At 31.1% G+C, this 23,554-nt stretch overlaps 3 protein-coding genes across 8 annotated transcripts; 1 reads left to right on the top strand and 2 right to left on the bottom strand.

Annotated features, from left to right (window-relative positions):
- Positions 1-2,078: 2,078 nt before the first annotated feature.
- LOC119680631 (endoplasmic reticulum mannosyl-oligosaccharide 1,2-alpha-mannosidase-like) lies at positions 2,079-6,252 on the bottom strand. Its single transcript, XM_038093551.1, has 7 exons — positions 6,036-6,252; positions 5,674-5,964; positions 3,884-4,364; positions 3,662-3,810; positions 3,417-3,608; positions 3,173-3,360; positions 2,079-3,110 (listed from the first exon to the last, which is right to left on the bottom strand). The coding sequence occupies exons 1-7, from the start codon at positions 6,123-6,125 to the stop codon at positions 2,462-2,464; spliced, it is 2,040 nt and encodes a 679-aa protein (XP_037949479.1). The 5' UTR covers positions 6,126-6,252; the 3' UTR covers positions 2,079-2,461.
- A 598-nt stretch (positions 6,253-6,850) lies between these two features.
- Positions 6,851-23,516, bottom strand: LOC119673971 (protein RUFY3). 5 transcript variants are annotated; one of them, XM_038085091.1, is made up of 9 exons: positions 22,016-22,288; positions 21,088-21,889; positions 15,034-15,212; positions 14,716-14,970; positions 14,406-14,647; positions 14,192-14,337; positions 13,479-13,765; positions 10,228-10,325; positions 6,851-7,640 (listed from the first exon to the last, which is right to left on the bottom strand). In XM_038085091.1, the coding sequence occupies exons 2-9, from the start codon at positions 21,812-21,814 to the stop codon at positions 7,007-7,009; spliced, it is 2,568 nt and encodes an 855-aa protein (XP_037941019.1). In that variant the 5' UTR covers positions 21,815-21,889; positions 22,016-22,288; the 3' UTR covers positions 6,851-7,006. The 5 variants fall into 5 exon arrangements, with proteins under 5 accessions (XP_037941019.1, XP_037941017.1, XP_037941018.1 ...); XM_038085089.1 differs by having other exon boundaries at positions 6,853-7,640; positions 13,479-13,768; XM_038085092.1 differs by having other exon boundaries at positions 6,855-7,640; positions 13,479-13,768; positions 21,253-21,889.
- Positions 16,605-19,121, top strand: LOC119673974. 2 transcript variants are annotated; one of them, XM_038085095.1, is made up of 4 exons: positions 16,605-17,141; positions 17,204-18,548; positions 18,621-18,910; positions 18,979-19,121. In XM_038085095.1, exons 1-4 carry the CDS (start codon positions 16,719-16,721, stop codon positions 19,063-19,065), a joined length of 2,145 nt encoding a protein of 714 aa, XP_037941023.1. In that variant the 5' UTR covers positions 16,605-16,718; the 3' UTR covers positions 19,066-19,121. The 2 variants fall into 2 exon arrangements, with proteins under 2 accessions (XP_037941023.1, XP_037941024.1); XM_038085096.1 differs by lacking the exon at positions 18,979-19,121 and having other exon boundaries at positions 18,625-18,743.
- Positions 23,517-23,554: the final 38 nt, after the last annotated feature.

Here is a 23,554-nt window from a genome sequence, read left to right as displayed (position 1 = left end):
ATATATATATATATTTATAAATATATATATATGTACTCATATATAAAGTTTTATAACTAGAAATACAAATAAATAAATTTATAAATCATATTGTATGATTTATTATATACGTAAATTTAACTAAGATTATTAATACACTACAAATATTAAAAATTAAATAAGATTTAATTACAAAAACTTAATGAAATGTGAAACCGAAATATTAAATAGACTTCGACGATATCTCATACCAAGGTAAACGAACGTAACTTAATTATAAACGTACACATAATAAAATTAACAATACTAATATATACATTATAAATAAGTATATATATATATATACATACATACACACCTAAGAATGTGTGCTCGTATTAAAACATTTAATAAAAAATTTATTAAATCGTAAAAGCAAATCTTATGTTTTTCTTTCGTTAAAAATACTACTTAGGAGCCACGTGGCATCTGGAAAGAAGTATATATACATATCTAGATCGAAAAAAAATAACAATATTTTTTTAATTCCGATTTTCTCTAAAAAAATTACCTTCAGATTAAGAAGAATATTTAAACTCTCCAGCAGGTCATATCTACATCACATAGATATAGATAAGTAAGATCCATTTCTATATTCACTTTTGAAGAGCACTCTGTATATATATAATTGTAATTATAATGTAATTAATGAGGACATTAAACTTTAAAAGGTTTTATGCGTAGTTTAGGAGATTATCGCCGCCATAATTAACTATTTTAAAAATACAGACCGCTAAAGGCGATAACATGATTACCTTAAGATTAAAAATGAAAAACTTGTGAGCATATAGTAAGAGAAAAAATTCCCATAAATGGCTTCGTGTATAAATATTAAGTGATGGGTATTAAGTGATAAAAATAGTCAATTTAGTCAATTTTCAAGAAAGAAGGAAAGCTTTACTATATGATTCTAATAGCTTTGGGTGCGCAGTTGTCTTAATACAATGTCCATATGTTCCCTATTCTTAAACAAAGTATGTAAATGTTAATGATTTAAAAATGGTACTTAATTAGTTTTATCATATTTATTAATATTCGGTTAGCGGTGTGGAGAAAGTTGTAACATGGGCGAACGAAACTTAATCGTCTCTATAGACAATAGTTTCTAAACGTAGACTCCAAGTACTTCAGCAACTCATCCATCCCATCCCCAACTACAGCACTATATTACGTCACTCATATGTTTTAAAATGCGATCAAAATTCAGGTCCTATTAATTAATGACTCTGCCTGGTTGTTGGGTAAATCCATTCAAATAGACTCCATTTAAATTCAACAGCTTCACTTATTTTCTCATCTTTTGTTCTACCTTGCACATCACTTACCCTCATTCCGCTCTTTTATGCGTTTCAGGTCCGAGGTTAACCACAACAACAACACAAAAGATAAGGCAGATTTGATCTTCGAAGAGCTGGAGCATTTTCAAACATTCGAAGTGTTCAAATTCTATTGAACTCTAGTATACCGTAAGGCTCGAGGAACCTAATGAATAAATATAGTGCTCCAAAATTCAGAGAACAGATAAAATAATTTTTATTACTAAAATCCATCCCCTATCTACAATGTGTAGTTTAGGCCCATATGTGTGGTAATAAGCTGATTTCTTATTTATAATAGTGAGTAACGATCTAAAAAATTCGCAGTTAGTTGGAGCAATTAACCAATTAATGCAGTGAATTAATTTTCTTGGAACAATGAATTGAAACACAAAACTCACAAACATCAAATAAAATTAAAGCAATTTTTTTTATACGAATTTACTAACAAATACAAATTAAACAATTTAAATTACAATAGTTTTCACTTTGTATTGTTTCCATAAATATGAACTACGACGATTATCAATAATATTTTCAGTGCTTTAACGTAACATAAGTATGAGAGCAATTTTTACAATATTTTTTTTCTTTTTAAATTATAATATCATAAGTTATCATAAGTTGCAATAAAATATATTAAATATAGTAACATAATGATTAATTTTTAAACTAAACGCTTTTTGTTTTTACTAAACAAATGACATTTGGCATTTAAGCTAAGATTTTAATTCTACTAAATTAATAACTTAGTAGGATGCGTTGTTAATAAATAAATATAATTAATAATAATGTCATATACTGAAACATTTACAAAAGATTCAAGTCTAATATATTAGATTAAAGCGAGTGGCGTAAAGGTAACTACATACTTATACAATGAACTCGTTTATTTCTTAAAATTCCTATATTACTGTCCATTACCTATGACCTGTTTATTAATGCTATAACATTAGAAATATAGTTGCGCTTATTCACATCTAAAAGCAATATGAACATATAAACATATAAACTTATAAACATTGCTCGCGAGTAATTATAGCTTTTACAAAATTTGCTTAGTTATGCTGCTTGCCAAGTACAAAAAATATTTCAAATGTAAGTATATTTACACCATCTTCATGGAGCTAATGTTTCCGTATAGGTAACGGATGTGCTTCCGAATTAAAAACCCATTTTTCCAAATCTATTTCTTTTCGATTGTCACTAAATAATAAATAAAAGTACTTAAGTGTTTCGCCGAGCCAAAAGCTCTCCATTACGTCACGCAGTCTTGTGTTCAACACATTTTTAACGTTCCCAATGGATGTATAACCATTAGCAACTTTAGTGTGCTTTTGAAATGCTTGAAATATGTTCCAACCCATATCTTGATAGGTCCGATTGCCGGTTAATGCATAAAAATAGTACAAACTTTCTATGAATTCTGGACGCAGCAAATTATGTGCATCATTTGGTTTCACATAAATATCGTGCTCTTCATTTTCACTAACAGCAAAATACGATATTTCTGGTGCTAGTTGGGTAGGCTGTTTCATGTAAGTTTGATAACAGGTCTCTAGCAGGTCTCTAGCCAGTATCAAGTGCGAATCAGGCATACCATACTTATGCCCCAGTATTAACGTGCCAGGCAAATAACACGTTAAGTGATCCATTTTTGGTTTAAATTCTTTGCCATTAATAAGTTCGCCGATAAAGACGTGTTGCTCTTTGGGTGTACGTCGCATTAATTGCGTCATAACACCATCAATGGAACGTAAGTAATCTAAAACGAGGCTAAAATAATTTTGTAATTAGTTATTAAAAGATGATGTGTCTTTATATACTACTCTACTTACTAATCATTTTCTTTGCGTCCGGTTTGTATCCACTGCTTTAAGAGGTATTCGTAGTAGGAATCACCACGCGCACCCAAGGATATGGTGGCATAATTTCGAAAGGTTCCAGTATTAGCATTTATGAATATTGGCACCAAACCATTATTTTTATCAAGTGCATGTACTTTCTCATTTACAGTCTCTACCAACTTGAAATTAAGACTTATTCGTAACGACATTAATGATATTAACGACATTTACTTACTCTTTCATAAATTGGTACATTGGTGGAACGACTCAGATCTCGAAATTCCAACTGAATTGTTGTAACTTCACTAGTAGAACTGTCTGGAGACCATTTAGGTGAGTGAGCCGATAAAGAAGCCAGATTAACATCTGAGTAAGGAATTCCCGATGGTGACAGAAAACAAGGCAGCAAACGATTACCGAGTTCCACCTGGTTTAAATAATTTATAATATACATTCACGTATTCAGTTCGCACCACTTACCGATTTTTTCAAAAATACTTTATCACCACTCAAATGATAGGCCGACAATAAACCGCCCAGTACACGTATGGTCACTTCAAAGAGATTCACATCTCGATTCTTATCAAAATTGAGTTTTTCATTTACCCAATTAGTTGCCTCCAAAAATTCTACATGGAATCATTATATATTAGTTAACTTATGAGTTTTGTAAAGGCTCTTTAAAACGCATTATATACCTACCGTCTTCTAAACCCATTATATACATGGTATCTAATGAGTCTACTAGAGTTAGTCCAAGTCCAAACCAATCGTATCCTGTCTGCGAAATCGGTTTCAAATTATCAAGACCCCACGCATTTTTGCGGTAGCCATCCCATGAATGCTTGAATGCGGCTACCACAGCGATTTGTCTTTCATTTGTAGCTCCATGGAAGTGTTGTTTTTGCGCTACAATTGCTGTTGAAATATTCTTAAGAAAATCATCTATTGTTAAGCCTTTTGTATCAGGTAATATCATTGGATCTTGTACGGCTTTTTCAATAATCGTATGATCCCTTTCACTTTGCACTTCAGCAAGTGATTCAACATTATTATTCAAATTTATTTCTTGTATATTTATATTATTTTTCTCATCGAATCTGTTCAGTTGTAAATTCGTTTTAGGGGCATCTTCTACCTTGTCTAAAGTCTCCAATGGTAAGATATTAGACTCAACTGGAGCCTGCAAAAACACATAAAAAATTAAAATCATCTATTTTTAAATAAAATAGATTAAATTATTTTATTTATTCATCTATTTTTAAATATCTATTTAATAAGAAAGGATTAGATAGTAATTATGTAAAGCAAGTATAACCAACCACTTTATTCATGTCGTAAATCCTATCTAGCAATAGGTATATAAAATAAAAATATACTTATCAAATATTATGGATGTGAATGTATATGTAGACCGGAATAAATTTTAAAATCTAGCTTTATGTATAGAATATTATGTATATTGTCACAATAAACACTTCTGTTGAACTTAACATTTGTGTCTACAATATACACCTATCTAATATATATAAACTTAATTAACATTATTAAAGTGACCTGAAATCTAAAATAAAAATTTTTTTATTGTAGTTGGATTGTTTTGAGTTGAACGAAACATGCATTGCTCTTCTGGTCAGTATAAGATATATGCAAGTACATAAAAGAATTATAAAATGGAGCGTTAAGTAGGCGTGAGAAGAATTTTAGCTGGAAATATAAGGCAACAAGAAAAGGAGAATTAGATATTCTCATTGTAGCTGTTCACTGCGGTATTGATCTTTAACCAATATTTCTTTGCAGAAAGGAAGAGCCAATAATATTGCCATTGAAATTACTTATATAAGCGTTAAACGACACATCGATTCTCATCGTAAAGGATATAGTCGTATTGAATCTGTATAGTCGTATCGTATACATGCTGTAAGCATGGTGTACTGTAAATATACGTTTCGGAAGCACCAAACTAAACTTCAAAAACAGTTTAACTTCGGTTGATATCTTTCATTCCATTTATTTTTTGCTTTATAAATTTGTTTGTGTGTTTGCCCAGAGTATAACATACGAACACGTTTAGTTTCTAACATAAAGACCCACCTTCAAGTAAATCTAGAACAAGCCCAGACATAGTACATGCCAGCCAAAAAGAGTGTTTGATAAAAATGTTCAGCAAAAAAAAAAAATTTATAATTTACAATATCAATTATTGTGTGATTACTTGTGTGAACTTCCCTTATCTACACTCTGCGGCACTTGTACTAGTAATTTATTTGCTTAATGATTTTGGGGCGATAAGTGGCATAATCAGTGCAGTATAACAGTCTATTGATAGAGCATTAAATAGCAATCAATCGCAGATTTATTTGTATAGCAATTATTGGAACACTCAAAATGTAAGTACAGAAAACCAGTCAATCGTACACAATAAGCGATACAGTATGCGTAAAGCACTATAAGTTACTCTACCAATAATTGGAATTTAATAGTTTTATTACCTCTATGTGTTCTGGTATGCCAGCTGCTTCAGGTTCAATATTACTTTTAGTTTCACTTTCTTCATTGGCTAAAATTTTGTGCGAAGCTGCATTTTTATTCTCATTTTCCTGCAAATTTGATACTTCGCGACCAGCGTGAAATGGGAACACACCTCCACCAGCGGCATATGACTTGCGTGATTCAGCCACAATTTGATCACCAGGCAAAAATAAAAACCATGAAAAAACTAAAACCGTGGAAATTCCCATTATAATGAGATTGCGTTGACAACGAGGCAGCTGGTTCCATGTCTAACGCAAAAAAAAAATGTATAAAAAATTAAATTTAAAAATGAAAATTCAATAAAAATGAAGTTACTTACTCGCCGTAAACTCTTGCTTTTATGTGTCGCTGGCAGATCACTAATAGTAACGCCTGCAGGCAGTGTAAGTGCTATATGCCCACTATCCATCCTAAACAATTGCTCTACAATTTATTTTTGGCTTAAACACTATTATATATTCACTATATCCTTTAATTTACATCTTTTTAAATTAATTTAACTACTGCTGCTACGACCCATCTTCTCAGCTAAGATGCTAAAGAGAAATTAATGTCAAAGTACACAATAAATAAATGACAATTCTTAACTGTGTAGTGCTTATAAAACTGTGTGAACAGTTTGAGAGTTTTCCAAAACTTACACATATGGGAACAGTTTTGTTCAAATGTGGAAAGAGTTTTGCAACAGTTGTAGACTTAAATTAAAACGATATTTTATCCTCATAATAACTACTTAGCAAAAAAATTAAAAATAAAATTAAAAAAAACTGACAAATATATAAATAAATATTTTACTAATTAAACAGCAGTTAATTTAATATTTCTTTGAAACGCAAAAGGTAACCTACATACATATGTGGGTAAATAAAACATATTAAAGTTTATATATTTTTAATATAGAAAAAAAATATAATATATTTTACAATAATAAATTCAATTGAAAGTAGTATATTCAATAGCAAATTACTTAAAATACTTAAAATACCTACCAGTACCAGCTTAACAAAAAATTCCGTTTCATAACAAAAAGACATTTTTTATTTGATTTTGTAAAATAATAAAAATTTTGTATATATTTTTAAAAATAGTATATTTATATATGTAGACAAATGTTTTACTTTATATAACCTACATACAATACAGACAACAATTTATTACTTTAAAAACACATATATATGGTATTCCAGTAAAAATTTAAAAAAAATAATAACTTTATTTAGCACACATACACATACATATATTCGTATATATTTAATAAAAATAAGCGTACAAAAGTACTTAGAACTAGTGTTATTTTTTGGCTGCATAACAACCATTACAAACCCGGGCTGGCTTTCCCCATTGACCATTCTCATTGAGTAAGACCAACGTATGGTCTGAGCAATTTTTACAAAATATTTCACCACAACTGCGGCAGTGGTGTTTACGCGTGGTCAAGTTGAACTCTTTACGACAATCGGTGCAATGTGTAACTAGACAATCTGGCGCCCAAATACCTGCAGTAATTGGTTCAGTATGTGATTGTAAGGAAGATGTCGACGACATCAGTGACTGCTGCATTTTTTCACGTTCCTGCATTTCGGATACTTTTAATTTACTTTCACACAGTTGTATACCCAATTCTTCTAGTGTAGTTTGAGCCTCTGACCATTGAGTACGCACTTTCTCCAATTCAGCTTTTATTTTTGAACTTTGTTGCACATTATCGTTTAATTCCTTGCAGTAATTCTGTAAGCCTTGTATTTTTTCTTGCAGCGTGTCTCCTTTCTCTTGCAACGTTTGCCTCCATTCGCGTTCGATACGAGCATTAGCTTCGGCGTGAGCAGTTCGTTCTTCAAATGTCGCCACTTGCTTAGAAAGCTTAGAGACTGTTTGTGTTGAATTTCTCAATGCGTCCTCTAAACTTGATTTGTCAGCACTCCATCTTAATCAAAAAAATTATATAGAAAAATTAAAAATATTAATTATAATTTTAAATATATTATTAAAGTTGTTCATTATGTCAATTATGGTATTATCTAAAACTATGCAGATTGATATGAAGTCGACAAAGTCAAGTGTCATTTATTTCGAACAGACCCGAAACTACTACGCTTCGGGTAGAAATGTAACATATTTCTTATTTTTATAAGTACTATACGTTAACCAATGAAAAGTTAAGAAAACTATAGGGTTATTCACGAGTTCGAGTAACGCGCTCGGTAACCGAGTAACTTATTAAAAGTGCAAAGCAGCAACAACAATGTACATGTGAAAACATTGATTTAATCTAACGCAAAAAGTCTGTCTTACAGACATGAAACAACATGAACTACAAAAAGAAACTTTTTTATTTGATGTCAATTAACCGCATGGTTAACTGCCATGAACTAAATTATCTTGGAATAATTTACTTATGTCGCTTTTCTTACGAATGGTAAAATTCAAGCGGAGTGATTAACAACACTTGGCTGTCGTGAGCGAGGCTCTTGTAGGCGCAAAGCTAGCTGTTTCTGGGATCAATCACTTCAGTTCAAAGATCAACGACAAGTTTAAGTATTGCATATAATTATGATAAAATTTTTTCGTTTTATTAAATCATAAAACTTCACTTTAGCTTGTCCTTTGTCAATTAAGCAATATTTATTCAATTGTCCTATTTCTTCGTCTTCCGATAAATACTCGTACAATATACTATAAGTTATAGTAAACTAAATTAATATGGGACTAAATGAAAGAGGGAATATATTGTCTTAACTATGTTAATGGGAGTATAGTGTAGGAGTATAATATAATAGGAACTTATGCTCGCAACGGACCAGAACACAACTATAGAACTATAGAAGGTCTTCTGGACTACAAGATTAACACATATACTTATAGATATGATTCAAGGCGTCTAAGACAAACTTAAAATCCCTTATAACATCAGAAACAAATCATTAACAAACAAACTATTGATTTGAGTGTAATGCATCTTCACATTCTTTTATAGGCTTTGTGTGACATAAGATCTTTACATTCTATTACCTTACTGGAGAAAAGGTTAGCCTATAGTTACAAGTTACATAATAAAGGTTAGAAAATAAAATGTGAGTTCTGAGATTATTTAATGAACTGAACATAAGCACTACTTCCAAATAACAATGCTAGAATCTCATCTCTAAGCAATTGATATGTTAGAACAATGAAAGATATGCATGGCAGTGAAGATATTAATAAGTATTTACGTCTGTTGTGGTTGTAATAATTAGAGCACTGCTTTTTGATATGCTATGAAGCACTTTTCAACATTTTCTAAACAATTTCAAGAATTACTTTAGTCCTACCATTTAACCACATATGCAGAAATTCAATAGCCTGACCAAATTTGTATTTATATAGTCTAGTTGTTTCGCTAGGATGAAGCACATATAGCATAAATTCGCTTATCCCCATCCATTGAAGTGGTGCTTAACTATGATTACTGAGATATTACGACTGAACAAAAAGTGAATAAAAACTCTACAACAATCCAGTACTCCACTATTCATTAAATTAGTCTATAAATTAAATGAAGGAAGTGAATTAAATTGTATAAGCAAATAGAAACCAAAGGGTATAAGCCATATCGGTCTATCGACCAGATTTGTTCATAACACGTCTTCCGGATTAACAAATAAGTGATCGATCCGGACTACACGCCATATAATGCACATCTTGTATTTTTTAATTTTGTATATACATGTATATAGAATTTAAAAGTAGTTAGTAGTCAACACTCACTATATTCCAGAGCAAGCAAGTTTAACGAAAAACCTTATTGCACCATTATATACAGACCCCCCTATATCACTATGAAGAGATTATTCAATATACAGCAAATATTTAAAAAGGCTCAAAATTTTAGAGTTGTATCTATCAGACGCTGTTTGGAAAGAATTTTAGGAAAGCTCCTTGTATGAAAAGCGAGGATTTCATCATATTACTGGCGTATATATATATGTATATGTATATTTATTCGGTAACTATATATGATAAAGGATAATTTAGATTTAAAACATAAAGATGTTGCATTTCAATATTGAAGAGTGTAGAAACTGTTTACAAATTTCGCTTATAGATAAAGAGTAGAATTACACGATATTATGACGGTTTTAAATTATAGTACAAAGAATAATAAAATGTTAATGCCTTGTGCCTACTATTCAAAAGAATGGTACTGATCCTATCTCAATGATTTAAAATCGATAATTACATTAAATATGTAATATTTACATATAATAAATATGTAAATACATATATGGCTTTTCTTGAGAACTATTTTGTTCTTGAATTACTTTGTCCGGGACTATGGTCGAGAGACATTTTTGAGTCACTTGTTGCTCTCATCATAGTTCCACTGATCGCAAGAAATGCGAACCGACTTCGTACTTCTAAAAGCTAGATGTAGTTGTTATATCAGTACACTTCTCCAGCTCTTTGACTCTCATTATCAATCTGCTTTTGTTACGTTATTGTTTATTAATTACAACATAATCACATAATCTTACTTTTGTTCTAATTGCGAGATAGTGTTTGCCATATCTTCCTTGTGGTTTTCTAATTTACTGAGCAATTCAGATTTGTGTTTTAGTGTTGCTTCGGAGTCCTACGTACGTAAAAAAAGTATTCAATTAAAATAAATTTATTTCATATATAATCTTTATTGTGTATATGCATATATACGCTTCATATATTTATATATTATATATATTTGTTCCATATACAATGTAAATTAATGTTAAGTAATAAATGAAAGCATAATACAGTATTACAGACAAGCAGATGAAATGAAATACAGTCATTTTTAGTTTAGATAGATACTTTGTGTATAGGATTAAGATAATTTATATTTATATTATTTCTATATATATATATATTTATTTATTATCTACGTACATATATGGGTATTATACCTTGTCTTCTATGACTTATTTGTTGGCTATATTTTTGTATGCAACAACATCAAAGTATCGTTAGATATTTTTATAAAGATAAAATATATTGTCATACGTAGTATATCATTTCCAATACAATATTAGATGTTAAAGTGTGTTACATTTTTTCTTAACAATACATTAAAATATATTACAAACGAAACAATATAGATCGGTCTAAACAAGATATTGTGCTTTTTTCTTAGTTAGTTACAAACGCACTACAGGTACGCATGTTCTTGATTAATTCCGGTTTCAGTATCTTTTGAGTTAGGGTTGACGCAGCTTAAATCGATTTGATGTGTTATCCCAAAAATTAATATATTGGAATATTTATGGAATTAAAAATTAAAATTATGCATATTTTTTATTAAGTATGTATAATTTAATAATCGAAATAAATTACTTTGGATTAACTTAATTAAGCAATTTAACTACCATTAATTAATTAGTATGACAAGATACTTTCAGATTTAATTTTTAAGTGTATCCTTTTTAAATAAACTTAAGTACAGGTTTTTAAAAGGCATTATATTATAGCTAGTCGATTTACATACATATATAATTATTTAACAAATTTCTATACTTTACACATACAATTTTAATGCATATTTATTTGTCTATAAATAATTATCTGACATAAAACTCATTTTATTTTATTTCGACTAAATAGTAACATTTTACACATATTATTCATTTTAGTTCAATGAAATAAAGTTTCATAAAGTTTTTTAGCTTCACACAGTGAATAAGATTTCGTCTTTACTATATCTAATAGAAATTTATAAACTAGGGGAAGGAAGCAAGGAAGGACATAAGACACTTGTTTATTTGGTATTCGCAATGATTTGACTAGAACTTAACTGACCAACTGCTTAAAATTGTAAAATTTCTATAGTTGATGTTTTTATATACAGGGCCTAGAACTAGAACTAAACCAAAACACAAAAAAAATACCGATATTTTTACCGATGTGAAAACCGGAACTGGAAACTGCACTAATATATTTTTTTTTTAATTCTACCGGAACGGTTCAAAATTCTTTTCGTCTATTTTACACAAAAAGAAATTAAGAGGGGTCAATTATTATATCAAAACTTGATCTGTGTAAATAGTAAGCATTCATCGCAAATCTTCTTGTAATCCATATTTCAAAAATAGCCTTAACTAAATAATAATTAGCGGTTCAAAGCATTTTGTTACTGGATAATTATATACTGTATTAATTTTATAATAATATTATTATTATTGAGTGTAATATACTAAATTGAATAGTTAGCACTGGTACTTTTTAGGATTCCCTACCACATTTTTCCACAAGAATGTCACGATTCAGTATCATCTAAATTCTAAAGAGTCATTGTAGTTTTATATTCTATCTTATTTTAACTTTTTTAAGCAATAAAGCAAAATTGATTTCAATACATGTTGTTGTTGTTGTTGCCCACATCTGTTTACTGTATTTATGGAAACCTATTTAATTCACTTCCCTTGCGAGCGATGCAACTCTAACGGACATGATAAACGAAATATTGATTTCATACCCAAATAAGACAACATTGGAGCAACCAAGAATAGAATAGAGAATAGAGTCTCTATTCATCATCTTCTCTTAAGAACAATGTAAATTTAAATTTTAAGCATTGTAACTTTCTTTTTGGATTCCATAACATCTATAACTATTCATTTTCTTACAAAACACAATATAGTCCACAATATAGATATATCGTCTTTATCCAAATTCAAAATCACATCTTGCATGAAAAAAGTCATTCTGGAAATGATGATTAAATATATAGTATATATTTAATCTGTTGTTGCTAAATAGTTTAATTATAGTTATTTTATTTAAAATAATATTCACTGTGTGAAAAGTACATAAGCGATTTAGCTTATTTATTTTTATAACTAATATAATCACATAAATTTTACGATTAGTTTAAACTAAATAATTGTAAATGCGAAAAATAACATACTTTCAAAGTCATTAATTATAAAAATTATTCATTTACTTAATAATTGTTGTTGTAGTAAATTTTTCTTCCGACAATAGATAGTCACTCTTCGAAGTGTCAAGAGTTGTTTCGTACTTCTTCCCATCTTCCATAAGTGATTTAGCTGATGTTGGTGTCTTCACTTCGTTCGATTTGTGTGTTGCCTCATCACAGCCTCCGATTTCATTGGCAGTTGTTGTAGCCATTGGCGATTTCCGATAGTTATTTGGATTAAAAGGTGGTATAGCATCGACTTTCAAATGTAAACGCTTCATTGGTGGTCCAATGTCTTGCTTGTGCTTCTTCGTGAGTGCTTCGAATTTCTGTAGATTTTGTTGCCGTCTTGTGTTTGGTGATTTGTCACCGTTGGAACTGCCGACTGATCCATGATGGTGCTGTTCCAATTTGTTTTCGTATTTTTTTTCTAACGATTGTAAAATATTACCAATTTGTGATGCTTTGGTCTGTAAACGCGATACCATTTCACCTTTTTGCGTGAGTTCGTCTTCACATTCCTGATTGGAATTGATTGGGGGGTACGTTAACAATAACCAATTTTCAAGGCATAATGTTAAATAAAAATTATTTTCGATTCCAATAAACAAAAGCCCATAAAATAAATGGTCTTACAAAACACAAAAAAAAAAAAATTGGGATAACTAAAACTATTTTTTATAGATAAATTAATGATGAGTTTTTATGAATGTGAGCAGATGAAATAAATATGCACGATTTTATACTTTTTTATGATGAAAACTTATGCAAAATACCTTGGGTCTATTAGAGCCATAAGATGCATAAGAATCCGTTTATAAACCACTTTCTACCAACCTGCAATTTACGATACATTTCCAAATTGATTTGCTTAATTTCATCCAACTGTCTGCGTAAAGAGACAATCGTGTCCTGCTTCTCATGTATATCCTTTTCAAGCAACTTCATGGCCATATCGGATTCTGCTTTTAGAGATACTTGCAATTTGAGTTCTTTTTCAAGCTCTGCAGTTTTTTTCTTCTCCTCTGTTAGGTCAGCTGTTAACTTATCTGCAGTGTTTTTGTCATTACCGTTGGAACTGTTTGAACTAGTATCACTATGGGCCGCCAGTGAGGTAGGTGATGCTTCTAGTATATGCATTTTCAAGCATTTAACGTAAACATATATAAATCATTATAAAAATACACATTGCGTTTACCAATTCGAATTGTACAGAAAAGTTAAAACCAGATATAGTAGATTTGGTTAGATTTTGCAGTAGATATAGTAGATAGATAAAAGGATTCTTTAATTTGATTATGTAAATAATACATATTCAGAAAGCAAAGAGTACATCTAATGCATGTTAGGTAAAAAATAGTAATCACTCTGATCTTAATGTAGATTGGATTTGCCGATCTAAGACTAAGATCGTAAGTATACTTAAGCAACAAATTACTAATTAATTTTACAGTCACTAAGGTTTTCGAAAAAATATTTATCGATACAAACAATTCGAATTGAATAATAACAAATGCATTAACGAGTATAGCATCATTTTGTATACATACTTATGGCAATTGCATTTTGACGCATTGCCTGGTTCTCGGCTTGAAGTGCTAATAAACTGTTTCGCGCAATCGCCAAATCTTCCTTCATCAAAGCATTTGTAGTAGTCAATGATTCTACTTTTGCTTGTAAATTTGCCACTGTAGCACTAAAAAATTATTTCATTTTAATTAAAGATTCCATTTTTTTTTAACTGAAGAAACTATTTGTACACACTTTAAATGCCTATTTAATTCTTCTATGTAATTCTTCTGATCCAAAACAGCAATCATATTACCCTGGCCGTTCGTATCTAAAGCCTGATTAACATCATCCTCATTATCATTACTTCGCGAGCTTGAACGCAAATAAAGCGAGAAATCGATTACGCCCTGTTGGGAATCGAGATCTTCTTCTTTCACGCACAAATTACAATCGATCACATTTAGACCGACCAAAATTCCCATTATAACCACAATCTGTAATACATACAATATATTGCTTAGAGAGTTCTACATATACGTGGTCATTAACATATGCAACACACCTCATCACTTAACATTAAAGCATGCGGCTCATAGTACTCATAAAGTGAATCATCTCTGTGCTCTATAAGGGATTGAAGATAGTCTGCTAGTTTTTTCTGCATGAGTGCAATCCGCAACCAGGCTCTAGCACGTCCTATATGTGTACGTACAGTTGGTAAATCTCTCACACTTGCGGTTATGTCTTGTGCCTCGGGGCAATAGTTTTCAACACTTTGCAGTAAGTCCCATAGTTCTTTTCGTGGTCCCAACAGACCCTAAAAATTTATTTTTATACATTCGTTGTACATATGGTGCATTGATTTTCAAATAAGAAATACCTTTTTCGGACGAAGACCATGACCAAGGACATGTTCAATAACAATAAAAAAATGTTGCAACGGTAAGTGATCGGAGTCCAGCATACGTCCATATCGTAGAGATTGTTCCAATAATTCCTTAACAACTAATTTGCATATATTAACTAAATTACTACGCTCAATTTCAGCAGGATCACGAGCTAATTGGGTAGAAAATATAAAATCAGGTTGAGTGATTGCTAGTACCCATTTTAACAGAATATTTTCGCATTTAATTCATCTAATTCATCTAATCTATTTTACGCAATTTCAAATTAACACAAACATACTTATACCACACTCATACATATGCAATAAAGTATACCATATTGTTAAAATCTATTTTAAAATTTTTTAATGTAATTATGCAGATGGAACTGAAAATTGTAGCTTCTAAGATATGTTGTTGTTTCATCCAATGAAGAATCCCGACACGACTATTGTGTTGATGGGATATAAATACACGGGTTAAGGATTAATGGTAAGATTGCGGATAAATTGAGGAAGAGTACTGAAAATCAGTGGAACTAGGAAATAGTGTGGAGAAATTTAATTTTCATCACGTTATTAGACCAGCAACAGAATTTACGATTTGTGTACGAAGCGTGACAAATGAACATCATGAATTCCAAATCAGATTAGACAAGCATATACAGGATAAGTAACTCTTTAAAATCCAGATATCCGATGTTTTAGATAGATTACTTAAACGAGCGTTTCTTTATAGCTAAATAGCTAAATCATCTTTCTCTATAAGGAAAAATTCGTACCTATAATCTAGATTTACAAAGTTCATTTATATTTATATACTCTCTTTATAGAAACAGAAGAATATTGATTAGATTTGTGGGAACTAACTTGGGTCGCAGTTATAAATTTTAAATTATTATTTCTTTTAAAATATATTAATGTGTAAAACATTTATTATAGCAAACGGAGTTTTTATATAATATTAAATTTCCTTTAACACAATCCTTTAACAGAGGTTATCAAGGTACATTTCAATAAATTATGTTGATATTAGTAGAATTAGTTAAAAATTAATTCCATATACATTCCATTCTTTACGTTAAAGTCTAGAGAAAGAAACCTTAACAGATATAAATTCATCTAAGGTGCTGTCTCAGGACAGATAAATATATAATAAAAAAATAAATGGACAGTCAGAAAATAATAGAAAAGTTGTATATATAAGAAATGTTAGATATACGTTGTTATGCAGTTAGAGAAGCAATTCTCTCCAGCTATATGCTTGCTGTCTTTTCCAACCGTTCCAGCACGTGGTTATTTAAAGGTTGGAATTTCATTAACGATACTAAGACTGCAGCATATAAATAACAAAGAAGGATACTAAAAGCGAAATATCCTTCTAAATACAAAGATACAAATACTAAAAAAATCATACTACACTATTTGATTAGGTCCTTGAAAGAATATACATATTTTCTATAAAATATTAACTCAGAATTTATTATAAAATAAAACGATTCAAGTAACCTGTTATTTAAATTACATTCATAACATTTCTATTGTTTTTTTTTATCTCTATAGAGAACTAGAATACGTTTATACATTATATTATAAGGCGGAAACTTATACGCATTCCCCGATTCTGAACTTGTAATTATGCCAGAAATTGTAATAATCAGAAGGGAAGAAATGATAAGATGAAATATGTGTTTTCTGTACTCTACATAACGATTATATTGTTTGGCGTGTGTGATTCGGACTACGAGTTCGATTTGAAAACTCTAGAGAAACCGAATGATTTAATAAGTAACTTACAACTGGCTGCCGACCTAAAGACGGAAGTGCAAGACAGTCTGATGAAACTTAACAGTAATTCAGAACCTGAGGACGATAGTAAGGTATTTTACGAGAACAAAGCCAATGTTAAGAAATATATAAAGCACGGATCTCATTCGCATCCACACCAGGATAGTATTGTAGTTAAACTGAGTTGTCCGAATGTAGTGGAATGTGCACCCAAAATAAAGAATTTTGTTGGCTCAAATTTATTTTCCAGTCAACCGAAGAATTGTTTCACGAGCGAAGATGTTGCTTTATTAACAGTGCGGAAAGACTTCGAGGTTAGATATATATTAACAAATTTTTTTATAGCGTAACAAACTATAAAACATGATCTTTGCAGTTGCTGATACCGAAATCATTACCACAATGTCTACTCAGTGACGAAATGGTAGGAGTGTTAATGCATTATTTTTGTGTTGGTAATCAAGTGATACAGCAAATGCCGGCTGATATATCAAAGCATCTTTCAGAGAGAGCATTTTATGATGTGCTCGGCGGCTACTTAAAGTGGTACATGCTGCCAGTGGTAAAAATATCCTTCTATGCTGGTCAAGTAAACCTAAACACAATCGAAAATGTTATTGCGCTATTTGAACAATGCAAAAATTTTCTCAACACCAATGGCAATGGTTGGAAACAGCCAATGGCGGACATACTCAACGAATTACACAATGTACGTATAGAACCACTCAACATAGAAGCTCAAGATGAAGGAGATTGCAAAGATGAGCCATCTGCTTGTGTTAATTTAGATTTATCATCTTGCAATAGCGACGCCGAAGGCGAAGAGATAATAGTATCGCTACCGAAGCTAGAGCCTGATGAATCTGATGGAAGTTTGGGTAATATTTGGTTACCATTTAAGAGAAAACGCACATTTAGTTTGAAGTCGTCTAAGTCCGCTTACATACTTGTCAAATTTTATGAAACTGTTACGCACTGTTACCAGTTTCAATCTCTCTGCCAAGACAACTACAATCATAAATTTAAGGAGTGGATTTTAGAGAATATTCAGTCCCATCTTTCCGATGAAAATTTCTATCCAGGACTTGGTGCCATACTAAGAGTATATGAGAATTTAAAGCGTGGCAAAAAGAGTACGAGCTCCAGTAAGAAGCATGGAAACAATAAAAACTATCGCGATCATTCACTTACTTTTAAGGAAGCTGGAGAAGAAGAATCAACGGAATCTAATGAAGAATTAGAACTAAGTAAAAAATTGAGAGAATTCGACGAAGAAACAAAAGCAGAAGCAGAGGCAAGTGAAACTGCCGATACATCAAAACCAAAACCAAAGTGCAAACCAAAATGTAAGCCCAAACCTAAATGTAAACCTACAAATAAAACTCTTGCACATAAAATTCAATTTAATAATCTTCGTACCTCAGTTATGGATTGGTTGAGACAAAAGCATGCACTTAAGTACTTGTGCTACTTTGTTGCATTTTTACTTTTTATATTCCTCTTGATAATACTCTGCGCTCTTCTCTCGAAGTATAGAAGAAACAAAGGACATATCAGAATATTACCTCTATCACCACGTCGGAAGCGTGATTCTTCACCTACAAAACCTAAACGCAGAACCAAACTCTGTGACAAAATAAGAAAGTTTAAGCAAAAAAAATGTAAAGACGAAGAAATTGCGATAAAACCGGAGTCTAAAGCAGTTATTGCAACTAAACCATGTAAGTTCACACTTAAGGGTTTACTAACTACCATTTATTAGAATGTATTGAGCTTATAAGTTTATTATTTAGACAGCGATGCGTCCTCGACATCATCAATATTAGCCTGCTATCCAAACACAAAATGCATACCTATATCGAAAAGAAGTGGAAAGTCATCAGTGAAATCGAAACCATCTATCCTTTCAACGACATTGTTTGGTTCCTCTTCAGAACCGGAAAAGAAGAAACCCAAACCAAAAGTAGTTAAAATTAATGAAAAACGAAAAAAATCACCTTGTAGGAGTCCTTGTAGAAAATTATGCAAGAAGGGTAAAACAGATCAAAAGCGGGTCAAAGCTGGTAGTGCCTCAAGTAGTAAGGTAAATCGAAATATCGAAATAATTTACATAGTAGATGTTTTTCATTTTAAATATTAAACATTTTTCAGACCGGTTCTGCCTCAGAATCAAAAGCAAAAGAATTGAGTATCGAATGCGAGAAAAGTAGTTGGGAAACCCTTTATGATACAAAATGATAAAATAATTGATTTTCTATTATTTGAATGTTTTAATTTTTTTTAGGTGAACATTTATTTTGGTTCTGAATTTTTAATGTATTTATTTATAATAAAGCTCCTTTCCCATAAAACTCATTGCAAAAATTATTAAAAGTAGACAGACATTTGTGGATAATTTGAAGGGTTTAGGGAGTTGAAGTGCGTCCAAATATTTTATTTAAAAAGAAATTCTTTAGTTTAATATTAAATTAACAAGTAATCGATTTTGAGACTGATCGATCAACCAATCCATTCTAGATTGCTAATTAATTTATGCATTAATTATAATTTGGAACTATTGGTTAAAAAATAAAAAATTTAGATGTAGAAACTGTATTACTAGTTTTATCTAGAGTGTATTTAAGAGAGAGAGAGAGAGAGACCAAGAGAGAGAGAGACCAAGAGAGAGAGACCAAGAGAGAGAGAGACCAAGAGAGAGAGAGACCAAGAGAGAGAGAGACCAAGAGAGAGAGAGACCAAGAGAGAGAGAGAGACCAAGATAGAAAAAGAAGACTAAGATAGAGAGAAGAGAAAGAAGACTAAGATAGAGAGAGAGAAAGAGACCAAGATAGAGAAAGAGACCAAGATAGAGAAAGAGACCAAGATAGAGAGAGAGAAAGAGACCAAGATAGAGAGAGAGAAAGAGACCAAGATAGAGAGAGAGAAAGAGACCAAGATAGAGAGAGAGAAAGAGACCAAGATAGAGAGAGAGAAAGAGACCAAAAGATAGAGAGAGAGAAAGAGACACAAAGATAGAGAGAGAGAAAGAGACCAAGATAGAGAGAGAGAAAGAGACCAAGATAGAGAGAGAGAAAGAGACCAAGATAGAGAAAGAGACCAAGATAGAGAAAGAGACCAAAATAGAGAAAGAGACCAAGATAGAGAAAGAGACCAAGATAGAGAAAGAGACCAAGATAGAGAAAGAGACCAAGATAGAAAAAGAAGACTAAGATAGAGAAAGAGACCAAGATAGAGAAAGAGACCAAGATAGAGAAAGAGACCAAGATAGAGAGAGAGAAAGAGAAAGAGACCAAGATAGAGAAAGAGACCAAGATAGAGAAAGAGACCAAGATAGAGAAAGAGACCAAGATAGAGAGAGAGAAAGAGACCAAGATAGAGAAAGAGACCAAGATAGAGAAAGAGACCAAGATAGAGAAAGAAGACTAAAATAGACAGAAGAGAAAGAAGACTAAAATAGACAGAAGAGAAAGAAGACTAAGATAGAGAGAAGAGAAAGAAAGAGAGTATAGTTCGCAGTTACTTTTATTTGGTCACATTAGAAAGTCCATTGAACAACAACAAATTACGTGTTGAAAAATAATTGAAACCGATTTCATATGTTGTTGTTGCGTCATTATCCTTTTCTATTGAAAGACAAGTCTTGCTCATATTTAAATTGGTGGTCATGAATCCATAAATTGTTAAAGAAGATTTTTAGAAGAAGAAGATAATAAAATTGGGCTTTTATGAAACAAGTATTTGACTTATTAATAGTAAAATCTAAAAATTAACACACTTTTTCACATGAAATAAATTAATGGCAATAGGTTCTAAAGCGAAAAATATTAAATAGTTTTTTAATAAAATATTAAAAGAGCATTCTTGCTGCCTTGAGTACACACTCAAAGTACACTCTGGCACAGGTACACTTTACTTGGACTTCTATTGACTAAACAAAGGCTTGCCTTTTCCACTTAATTGCTATGGAAAGGCACTTCAAAATGTGTCGTCGTGAATGATATAAAAAGCACTACTGCACAAAGGAAATGTCGGCAATTATAACATACAGTGTAAGAACGTTTTTATATAGTTCAATTCTTCATTTGTGTGTCACTTGGTCAAAGCACTTAAGAACACAAATTTAGATCCTAAAATTCAGATTAAATATTTTCGTTTGCGTGCAATTCTTGGCAACTAAAACAAAATAAAAATGCATAAAAAGTAGTAAACCGAAGAAAGAAATCAAAATAAAAATTGTGATGCGTAAAAGAAGCAACCTACAAAGATTAGACCATTCACCACCAGTACTAGAACCACCAATAACACCACATAAGCCATTATCTTGTGCGTGTCTTGTTGTAAGCAAGTGCTGACTATTTGTTTTATGAACGTGTTCGCGCTCATGATTCAAACGACGACTGATTAAATTTTGTATTGCCAATATACCATTATCCTCCAAGCCATTGGCTGACATTCCTGAGTAGCGCTTGTTCTTGCTGCCGAAATGCGTTTGGCGTCCAGCGATCATGGGAGCACCGTTCTGTTGGTTTATGTCTAGATCAGCCAACTCTTTAAGGCACAACCATTCGCCATCGACCGACACTCGAAAATTACACAAATAGATGGTGTCTTGCACCCCGCCAGCGATTTCTTCGTTCGTGTTGGCATGTGCTGCTTTTGGAATTGCAATTGTTGTAGAATTATTGTTGTGCTGCTGTTGCTGTTTTTGTTGTTGTTGTTGCTGTTGCTGTTGTTGGTGATGCTGCTTCTGCCTGTTCTGTTTCTGAAGTGCACCATTGCTGCTGAGATTTGCACTTTGTTGCTGTTGTTGTTGCTGTTGCATTTTACAATTTTTATTCAACGATTTGTAATGCTTTGTAATGTTTCTTGTTTTATTTGTTGCTGTTGCAGTTGCAGTTAGAGTTGAAGTTGCAATATTATTAGAAGTTGTGCCAATATTGTTATTGTTCAATGCAATTTTTTTGGTGTCTTCGACCAAGGTACGCATGTTAGTTACGACAAAATGCTTAATAATATTTGCCTTTAATGTACAATATTGGTGGTCACTTCACCTTTCCGCCTCCTTGAGAACATAAAATTAAATAGAGAAATTGAAATAATATTATGGGACCGTAGAGGTGACAACACAATTGACTTTTGCACACTTTTGTGAAAAATCGAAATGATTCAGGATTATTTACGTGATTACCTTTTTGATTCACAACTTTGCCCAGTTGCAGTTGCACTTTATTACAAAATTTCTGAGATAAATTTTTATTGTATTGCAATTAAGAAATTTAATTCAAAATTCACAAAAACTAAAATTACTTAAAATTAACACAAATTTTATAATTATTGCTGCTTGAAAGTATTGCTTGCAACAACTTTTGCTCATGCTCCGTTCGTGTGCAATTTTCAACGAATTTTTAGGAATTGTTAAATTATTGATTTTCCTGCAATAATCAAAATAAAAGTCATTTGCAACACACACTGTGTGTTGTGAGAAGCTTATATCAAAGTTTTCACCACTGTGGTGAAAATTTAGCTGAAAAATAAAGTTCTGATTAGGAAGAATAAAAGTTGCACTAACAGCTGATAAATGTTTTTCTTCTTTGTTTTTTTATTAAACTAAATGTAGGGAAATAACTTGCTACTTATAGGCCATTATTATTATCACCTATTCAAAGTTAATATATACTTTTTAATTGCTATTAATAATTTTTTTTACATTTATATAAGCTATTTAACTATTATTTTTCTAACATATGTCGAATATGTCGAATATATGTAAATATTTGCAGTTAAATATGGTTAAATAATTTACATAAATACAAAAAAATAAATTTTAATATAAATTATAAATTATAATATATTTTATGTAGTAGTCAGAATTTCTGTCAGATACTGACTCCTAAAAAGTCCATGACTTCTTTTTTAATACTAATTGATCTTGCTAAACAAAAAATATTCCGCTCTTCGAATGAAAACCAAAATTACACCTGTTAAGAATAAAGTATATTCTTAACATTATTATATTATTTCACTGAAATGATATAATATTACAATACGATAAAGTAGCTGAAGTGCATCAGTTACACTTACATACCTAGTGGTTTCAAGCAGTGTTTATAATAAAAGATAGTCATACGAGTACCTTGTAAAATATAGAAAATGTTTCTATACACATTAATTATTTTTATTTCAAATTTGTTTAAAAACAATAAAACAAACAACAATAAAAACAAAGACATTACAGATTAAATTCCTTATCACTAATCACTATGAAGAAACGCATATCAAAAATTCGTACTTTTATATATTTTAAAAACGAGTAATTATTTCCAAAAAAAAAGTATATTTTTATTAATAAAAAAAATCAACTTACTTGACTTTTTCTTAGTTGGTGGTGGTGGTGGTGGTGATGATTCGGTGGGTGTATACATGCTCGATCCTGGCGTAACTTCTGAAGCAGCACCAATTGTGCTCGTACCAGTGACAACTCCGGATGCAGCCTGTGCTGCATTCGAAACTATTGTGCCAATTTGCGATGTAAGACTTTCGGATCGTCGAAATGTATCACGTAAACGACTTAAAGTGGGAGTCGTTACTGATCCATTAGATGATTCTTCACTTTCTTGACGAAAAATTAATTTTTTTGCACTCATTTTTATTTTTACAATTCTACAATATTGCACTAAATTAAAATTCACAATTATATTTCTTTACACTAACTACAACTATTTACAAT

This window comes from Teleopsis dalmanni, chromosome 2 (assembly GCF_002237135.1).
Source record: "Teleopsis dalmanni isolate 2A chromosome 2, ASM223713v2, whole genome shotgun sequence".
Lineage (NCBI taxonomy): Eukaryota > Metazoa > Arthropoda > Insecta > Diptera > Diopsidae > Teleopsis > Teleopsis dalmanni.
This window is presented reverse-complemented; position numbering and strand designations above follow the sequence as displayed.